The sequence below is a fragment of the Coptis chinensis genome, chromosome 2, assembly GCF_015680905.1.
Source record: "Coptis chinensis isolate HL-2020 chromosome 2, ASM1568090v1, whole genome shotgun sequence".
NCBI lineage: Eukaryota > Viridiplantae > Streptophyta > Magnoliopsida > Ranunculales > Ranunculaceae > Coptis > Coptis chinensis.
Window position 1 is genome coordinate 103,935,005 of NC_141457.1, and position 9,963 is coordinate 103,944,967.

Below are 9,963 nucleotides of genomic sequence, written 5' to 3' on the forward strand. Positions count from 1 at the left end.
TATTTGAAAAAAGTGATGATTTATTCTGGATTAAATCACCATAAATCTAATAAAACTATTATACAAGCTAGATCGAGTTTAAGATAATTTTATTTGAAAATTACGGATTAATATCCTAAACCACAAAAGTGAATAGGCTATCTCAATTTGAACCCTTAGTTTCCAAGACTTATACACCATAATCGCTCCTCGGCTATCTCAATTTGATCCCTTAGTTTAAAGACTTATGCACCATCGCACGCTTCATTAACGTATTTCGGTTTTATTTTCAATAAAAATATATTTTGATTCAAAATTTGTCGCTAAATCACCATAAATCTAAAAAAACTATTATACAAGCTTAGATCGAGTTTAAGATAATTTTATTTGAAAATTATGGATTAATATCCTAAACCATATAATGAAGATGTTATCTCAATTTGATCTCTTAGTTTAACTACTTACTCTTGTAATCGGCCGCCATTAACATATTTCGATTTATTTTCAATAAAAATATATTCTGATTCGAAAATTTGTGTGAGACATTTTATAAAGCCTTTTCAGCACACAAAATATTTAATAGATCCCGGGCGTATGCCCGAGTCCAAAATCTAGTTAGAATAACATAATCTGCAGTGTTTGTAGGAACACCTAATGTTCTCCATGCTCAGAACTTCCGAAGCAAGAGACGTGGATAAGATTGGAACAATTTATGAATGAATGGTAGAGGACAAAAGTAGCTAGGCAAGTCCTTCATAACTTCATTCAAAAAGACCTCAAAAAATGGATAAGAAAAGATAAAAGAAGCAGGTAAAGCACGTGAAATAGGACTACAAAAAGAGTACTCCTGCAAAAAAGGGCAAAAGAAAATCACTACATTTTCGTAAAGGAAATATAGCAGATGGAAATACAGTAAATAAATTAAATTAAATTAACAAAAGAAAATGAGGGGGAGAATCAGAGAAGTGTGAACATTAATTTGCTATATTTGCTAGGGAGCTACAAAGTACAAACTACCCAGTGTATAAAAGAGAGAACTTTTTTAGTTTGTTCACTAGCTTCTAAGTAGATCTCTGTTTTGTTCGTTCTAGCTTTCAATGCAATTTGTACTATACTGTTAATACTGTAACTTAATTGAATTACCATGTTTTTTGGCCCACAGACCACAGTGCAAAGTAAATAATTTTGTTGGAGTATGAAATAACACAGAGCTCGGAAACTACTGGGAGAACCTGTAATCAGTGTTCATGATTTCGAACGGAATCTCATAATACTATTACATATTTCAGTTTTTCAAAAAAACAAAACGGAATCGAAAATTCAATATAGGATAAAAAATTACTAATTTTGAAATATGTTTGGAATAATCGGAATGCCGTGTAATACCTCTTATAATGGCGCTTACAAATTCTGGTCTAGTTTAATTGAATTCCACATGCTAGACTGCTAGTTAACAAAACTCTGAGTATGTATTATAAACCCTTCTCTTATATTACAATACACACTTCATTGATTGAATTGTGATTCTATACAGTACAATTACCTTCTTCTTCTTTTTTTTTTTTTATTTTTTTTTAAATAAAGAGCACTTCTTCAAAAAGGTCGGCTTTGGATTCAATAAAAAATACACACGCACCCCTTGATGAGTGGCGAGATGTAATGGCTATACATCTACACTCACTATTTAAAAATAAAATGAACTTCAATAAAACTGCTCCATGAAAGTAGCAGGATAAATTGATAACTACACTCACTATTCTAAAAATCGGTCTAGGCGGTGCCCAACCGACTTGCCTAGGCCCAAGTCGTTTAAAAATCGGTTGACTGATTAGACAGGCTAAGCAGACTCTAGGCGGTCCAGTCATTTTTGTTTTTTGTTTTTTTGAATAATTAAATATCAAAATTTAAATACCCGTATAGACTTAAGATTTGAACGAGTTTAAAAGACTAAAATCTAATGTAAATTATATGCCACTATAAAAAAAGTATATTTTTATATGAAGTCAATATTCGTTAACTATTACATATTTTTGTAATAAGTATTTTTGTTTGTGTTTATTTTTTTAAATTATAGTAAATAATTTTCTTCATTTTTTTTGTAGTATAGATGCGTATTACTATATATATATATTAGAAAAAAAACTGCCTAGCAAAAAAAACTCGCCTAACCCGGCTAGGCAAAAAGACTAAGCGTTTTCCCACCGCCGGACTACCACCTAGCGTTTTTTAGAACACTGCACAGCCTGCACTACAGGAGTACATTACACTACACATATGGAGCTGACACCAAAAAACATAAACTAGAAATGAAAGATCCTAAATTCAACTGGGTGTAGGAGATTCTGACACTATATCTTCATTTGACTCAAAGAAAAATGTTAAAGCAACTTGATTGAAAAGACCTCGGTCATGGAACTAGTTGTTATCATAAAGAGCGGCCATCCACTAAAAGAGGGTTGAGACTTGTTGAGGGAATGGGCCGGAGAGGGGGAATGGGGTGTTAGTTAGATGCTTTGCCATGTGTGGTGGGCCTTGAGCAACACCAATGTGTGCAAATTGCAAAGAGATAACAACAAAAAGGTGAACCAACCTCTCTTCTCTACCCCCACCCCTTCAATTGCTCAAACTTGTACCTCAAGGTTTGAGACAAAAAGAAAAAGTGGAAGGTGAACCAAAGCCCATATACAACCACAACCACAACCACAACCACTTCCCTTTTCTATCCTCTTTATCCCCAAACCAACCTCTTCTTCTAGAAACCTTACGTACTCTAAGTTGATTGACATACGTAGTAGAATATAGATTCTTCAAAAAGAATCACAGGTAGGTATATACATCCACTTAAATCAACTTTACATAAAACAAACCCATAAAAATTCTTTTCCGCCTAAACGTATAGCTAGATATTTGTATTTTCCCTTGGAAGTATCGGTCACTTGGGTTTAAACTATTCATCCCTTGCATATATTATGTACTTGGAAAAGCAGATGCCAGTGCTAAATGTATTACCTCTAATGTTTTATGGATTGAGATTGTCTACATCACTATATGTAGTGTGTATACCAAAAATTTAGTAATTCAAACCTTCAGTAAAATGGTTACATCTTCTATCAACAGAGTACACCGTAGTATTACAGCGACTCGAGATTAACAAGTGCGGAATTAATTACAAGGGAAAAAAAGATTAACAAGTACGTGGTACTACATATTTTCCCAATGGGAAGTATCCCTATAAGATTTTTTTTGTTTTTTTTTCCCGTCAAACCCCTATAAGAAATTAAGAACAGTACCTTGACACAATTTCGTACTGTCTACTTGAAATATACGTTCAGCACATACTACTCTGAAGTTCTCGGAGCAGTTCTCAGTTTCTCACTACCTAGGTTTAGCCGTTTAGCATACATGTAGGCATAGCATGGTCGGTCAAATCTTTATCATTCAACCTTGTCTTCGTAGTCGTACCTTGCGCATTCTCTGTGACCTTGCCACAGTTAACTTTCTGTCAGTTTTAAACCTGGCTTTCTGAGCTTATGAAGCTTATGGCCTACAAATCATTTCAATTAAATTAAACCTAGAAGATACTATCAAAGCAGTCCAAATTTTATTCACCGGCCAGCACATCAAATCTGATAATTTCTTATGAACTAATTCAGCTTATAGTACAGAAAAAAAATCAGCTTAGAATACAAAATAAATTTCAATATATCATTTTTTAATTGTAGTACCTAACCTAATGATCACATGGACAGATCTAAAAGCAGATGGGCATAACCTGAAATAGATGTATTTCCAAATCATACATTATAACCTAAGACACAGCAATAATTATAATACATACATGGTAATATAGTATTAGTGTAAGTGTCATACATATATGTCTCTACAAACATTGTATTGGGTAAGGTCAAGTGAGGAAGGTAACTTTAAATTAATTTAATAAAGTAGTTAAGATGCAGAAAGGCCGGGATCACGCTTTGTCTGGCCATACTTTAATATACCTTACTTTACACCTACCTGAAGGTTACCTATAGTTTTTGTGTCATTCAGCCTTATTATATATGTTGTTGATGTTTATATCATCAAGAGAAAGAGCTACCAGCCAGTCCCTCCAAACCCCTTTCTCACCAACTCACATCTAGAAGCAATTAGACTCATAGTCCTTTCTCTCTCCCTCTCCATCCCCACCCCTTCCATCACTTAGTCAATATCCTATAAATGCCCTTCTCAGCCACTTCTTTAGGGCCGGCCTTAAGGCAACACAACCGCCTCTTTCACCTTCACTAGTATAATTGCTTTTGCTAGTACACTTGATAGAGTTGGCAATATATATACTACTAGTGCTACTACTATTTTCTACTCCTTGTTATTAACATGGGAAGGTCTCCATGTTGTGAGAAAGCTCACACTAATAAAGGAGCATGGACTAAAGAAGAAGACGATCGCCTTATCGCACATATTCGAGCTCATGGGGAAGGATGTTGGAGGTCTCTTCCTAAGGCTGCTGGTCTTCTTAGATGTGGTAAGAGTTGTAGACTTCGTTGGATCAATTATCTGCGCCCGGACCTTAAACGCGGCAACTTCACTGAAGAAGAAGATGAACTTATTATAAAGCTTCATAGCCTACTTGGAAACAAGTAAGTACTGAGTAGTTAATTCATTCATTAATCATTTGGAGTGAAAGAAAAAAACTTCGGTATTGAGATTCTTCTCCTTGCTATTATTATAGGTGGTCACTTATAGCAGGAAGACTACCAGGAAGAACAGATAATGAGATAAAAAATTATTGGAACACACATATAAGGAGGAAGCTATTGAGCAGAGGAGTCGATCCAGCGACACACCGAGCAATGAACGAACCCGTATCGGATGTGAAAACAATTTCATTTGCATCTGTTACTAAAGAAGAAGAGAAAATTGTTGTTGGGTATGAGTGCAAGGAAGAGAAGACTAGTATTATCCAAAGAGAAGAAAGATGTCCAGACTTGAATCTTGAGCTTCAAATTAGTCCACCTTATTATCAACCTCCACAAGAGTCAATGAAGAGTAGTGAAAGAAGAAGTCTATGTTTCTCTTGCAGCTTGGGATTGTTGAATAGCAAGGATTGCACTTGTAGTAGCAGTAGTAGTACTAGTAGTGGTGGTGGAAGTGATGGTGGTACTGTTTGCGGCAATGACTTCTTGGGTTTGAGAAGTGGCATATTGGATTTTAGAAACTGGGATATGAAAATATAAATGAATTTGGGTTTTTCATTTCTTACGGAAAAAAAAAACAAGGAATGCAGATGAAAAAGAAGAGATTGTTATTATGTTTAAATCTCTAATTTTTCTGTTGTTCTAACTGTATAATTATGATCACATAATACAATATTAGTGTTAGTTCATGCAAAAAGATTTGGTGGCTGGGATGTTTATATGTGTATGTGTTGTCCTCTTTTGGGATTTTTCTGCAAGTTTTTTCTAATTCTAATCATCTTACAATAACAAACAAAATTTGTTGAATTAGGGAATAGGAAACTTATGGTTTTTCAGTAATTGAGCCATTATGGGTTTAATCAGTGTCGATAATCCAAAACACTGTTCTTTTGAAATTGCAAATTATTTGCTTATGATTCAACTGGCGTGTTGATGACTTGATTTATTTTTTCGATAATTGATGCCTTGATGTATTAGCTACTAAAATATTTGCTAGACTCAATTATTCTCTTCCCAGTTCCCACATATTGTCCCACTTGATGGGTCGAAACTCGAAAGCGTAATCCTTCTTGGCTAACATATATTTCAGAATCCTTTTTTCGTTCATCAATGCATGTGTGCAGTGTGCTTCCTTACTACTTTGAGCCACTGCTGGCAATTCATGTGTCTTCTATGCATGTGTTGGTTCGGTAGATTCATTTGAAATATTGTTGGGCATTGTCCATTTCTGGGACCAATAATGTTACTTTTCCTTTTTGTTAGCACTTGTGGGGTATTATTTTTCTTGTGGTTTATGTTACTTGCATATCGAATGCACGTTATAGTTAGCATTTAGCGAACAACGGACAACTCGCTCTCGTTTATTTTTATATTTTGAGAAAAACTGGATTTTGTAGCTCACAGTATTTGTTTGGGTCTTTTACTCTTTAGACACTGCGGCTGGAACCGGCTCATAACCACGAAGTTGAACACCCGATGTAGTTTGAAACCTGCGATTGCCATTTAGGAGGAAGCTCGAACCCTTTCCAAAAGATTGAATCTGTCTTTTTTTTTTTTCGATATTACGTTAGGGCCTTTCACTACGGAAAAGATTCAATCTTTTCTGTAGTGAAAGATTAAATCTGTCATGTTGAAATTTTTTTGTATCTAACAATTGGCAATATAGGGACTTTCATAATTCATATCAAGATTATATATTTTCAAATAATTAAGTTTCTCGTTGGGGAGACGGATAAGCTGTGAGAGGAGGAGAAGCAAAGCTTGGGTGAAGGGGTAGGTAACACATCTCGTCATGAAATAAAAGCCAAATCTTTAAAATGTAACTGATTTACTTCAAAAACCAAAAACATAACAAAAAAGACACGTGTAGAGTGATAAAGCAAGTCCAAAGTCTAAACGCTATCCACAGTACTATCTTCTACCAACCAAAATAACTATATAGTGTGTCAAAGGAAGGTGGGTCACACTGTGTGTCAATAAAAGGAGTGTCCTTGTCTACAAATAAATAACTAAATCTACATAATTCAAGGTGTGTCCGATGCCAAAAATGGTTATTAGAGTAGAGTTTTTTCTACCTAGGAACGAGATTCGGACCGTTGGATTACACATCCAATGAAATGTGTCCCGGAACCCTCACTTCTATGAGAATATTCTCATAGTAGCCCAGGCCTAATTATTATTGATTGGGATTGAGAATAGCTAATTGTGCTTACCCGAATGCTTATCCACTAATAACACTATATTTCATCAATGAACATGTTTTGGTCTAGGTAATAAAATTCAAGAACTACTTACATGTTGTTTTTCACGTTAGCCATGGACCAATTGATAAGAGACGTACGTGCGTTTTTTTGGGCTAATGTAAGGCGTAAAATTCATAATTTGATTTATTCAGCAATGCAGAAAATCTCATTTCTTTGTGGCCATAAGGAACAATAAAGATTATTTTCTGCACGTGATTGCGTTCCAATTTGACCTAATTAAGAGCCATACATTACAGCCTTACACAAAAAATGGATAATCGTTCTTGTAAGTAATAATCAAACAGGATGGTTTGAGTGTGGTAAAGTGATGCAGAGATAAGGGTCACAACCATAAGGTCAATCTCATGTTTTTTACGTATTTGTCCAACAATATTGGTGAGGTCATGCAGCTTTGGTTAGGTACCAACACCCAACTGCCACTCGACACGGTTGTGCTTTCTGTTCTGTTATGTTCATTTGTTTATTTTGATGAGCCACTAACGTTTATAGACATATATATCAAGAGGATGGAGATTCAATGATTCATTATATCGATGATTATATCAAGGGTGTGTTTGGCGACAAAGTTTGCATCATTTACAACAGTACCACGTTGAATTGGTAGTGCTACCACATTTCAAATACGAAAGCGCGCGCTCTTGAGCCACATTTTCAAATTTTATTAGTTCAAGTAATTTTTGTTGACTTTGCTTCTATATATCGCGCACAATTTCAGAACGATAATACGTCACTAGTTCATATTAATCGGAAACACAGTTGCACTCCACAATCAAACGTCCGCTGGTTCACATCACAGTGTAGGCATTAGCAGGTTACCTATTTTCTAAAGGGAAGTCATACTTGTGCACAATGAGGATCATGTGTCAATGGAGCCGCATATTGCACAGTTGAGTAGTTGACGTGTGATTGTGTGAATTCAACTATGCATTGTTGTATTTGTATTTCAATGCAAAACTACTGATCGATGATGCACGCTCCTGTGCTATTTCGTGAGGGCACCCTCTATGAACCCTAATACTTTGAGAAATATACAAACAAAAGTGACATGCGAGTTATGAGATTGCTCAAGTGTAACTGAATGCCTTCTGGAGTGTTTGGGATTTTGCAATTTTGAACCCTACGTCAACAGGACTGGGATAAGATTGTGATTTGTGAGGAGACAGTTTATTATTATTAAAGTTTGACTTTGAAAGCGGTCAAGCATCAACTTATGAAGGATTTAATTCATTGATGCTAATATTAATTTTTTTGTTATTATTCTAGTAAGGTTACACCTTTTCACAACACAGATAATAATAATCAGTCGATGTGATCGGTCATGCTATTTAAAATAACAAAATTAGCACCCTAATGACCCTACGATAATATTTAGTATTACCAGTGTTTTAATCATCTGTTTCAATTAAACATGTTACATCATTGCTTAATCTCATGGAGAAAAAAGTGGTGAAGAAAATGACTAGTGAAAAGAAGGCAATCCCCAAAATAAATTGAAAACCCCATACAAACCTCACTAATCTGTGTAGTAATTTAGATAGGCCCATAAGGGTAAATGGATTTGGTTGATATAATATCCCCAAAAGCAATAAATATGCAATACTTCATAGTTCATACTTACACAAATAAAAATACTCGACATGAAAATTAAAAAAGAAGGTGTCGCTATTCAACTCCCACCTACTTATGCCTTTTTTCTAATAGGTTAGGTGGAGACATAAGAAGCTTCCATGGCCTTTTATTTATTTTTCCTATAGGCTTCAAAAGAAAATATGTGTAGTGTAAAGCATAGTTTAGGATTTCGAAATTCTTGAAATTGTGAAATATTTTAAGAATAATTCGAAATTTGTATTTTTTATCCTTACAAACTATTTCGGAATTGCGACATTCCATTTGAAATCACGAACTATAAATGTAAGGTAAGGCTTTGGCAATTATTGATCTTGCTTCGATTCACCATCTTTCTCAAACCATAATTTAATCTTCAATTTCCACCAACCACATGCCTGACCTTTTGCTTGTCCCACTAAGTCTTTTTTTTTTTTTGAGATAAAAACTGCATCTCTTTCTAGCTAGCCCTATCAATCCAAGGACTTTCGGAATTATTTTTATTTACTTGTTGTTTTACTTGTGAAGTTGCAAGTGATGATCAAAACATATATAGCCTCTTTTTGAGTTTGTTTGTAATGAACATTTAATTTACATCACCATGTACTATGTCAATTTATAAGTTATATGAATGCCAGATGGTAAAAGTGAACAGTGACATATGGTATAAATTCTACCGTCCATTCGCCAATTCAACAAAATACTATAAAAAAAAAATGCCCATTGAAATAGTTTTTGATGTTTTGGCATGTCAAATTTAGATAGCAAACTAAAAAAGCTAAAAAATCCTACGGGCAACGTTTTAGCACCTTATTTGAGCAGCTCCTCATTGTACCTGCTCTTATATAGTGAGCAATTAATTAAGCAAGTTGGCCAATAAGGTTAATAGTTTGAGCAGAAATGTTGAGAACATAATCGACATGAACAGATATATTACAGAATGAATGAATCAATGAACAATATCATCAGGAATATCAGATATACTTCAAGTTCAAATTAATGCGACCATGGCCCGACAGCAAAAGTTGGATAATCTATTATTGTACACTTATTAAGTTATTAGACATAGAAAACAATATATATATAGATGTACTGGAAGAAGAGAAGAAAATGAGCGTAAAATATGGGCCAGGCGTGGGCTTTGTTTGTAGCTAACAGCCATTTTCACTTAGTTTAATATCCCACACGCTACCAACTCCCTATTTTGGCCGGTGGTTGGCAGCCAACCGAAATTTCCACATCACCTCATGTGCTTGGTTGTGCCGAATGGCCCACGGTCGTAGCCGATGGGCCCGCACAAGAACCCTCTTTTTTGGGAGACCTACTGTTTCCATGCGATGTCACCACCTGAAATTCTTTTCTTTAGTATTATTTTTTACCGGTCAACACACATGATTCCGTTGTTAATGTATAAAGTGAAGATA

General features: G+C 34.9%; 1 protein-coding gene across 1 annotated transcript; it reads left to right on the top strand.

The window, feature by feature from the left end:
• The first annotated feature begins 4,006 nt into the window (after positions 1–4,006).
• LOC147519944 (myb-related protein 308-like) lies at positions 4,007–5,367 on the top strand. Its single transcript, XM_086591459.1, has 2 exons — positions 4,007–4,613; positions 4,706–5,367. The coding sequence occupies exons 1-2, from the start codon at positions 4,351–4,353 to the stop codon at positions 5,208–5,210; spliced, it is 768 nt and encodes a 255-aa protein (XP_086447585.1). The 5' UTR covers positions 4,007–4,350; the 3' UTR covers positions 5,211–5,367.
• The last annotated feature ends 4,596 nt before the right edge of the window (positions 5,368–9,963 follow it).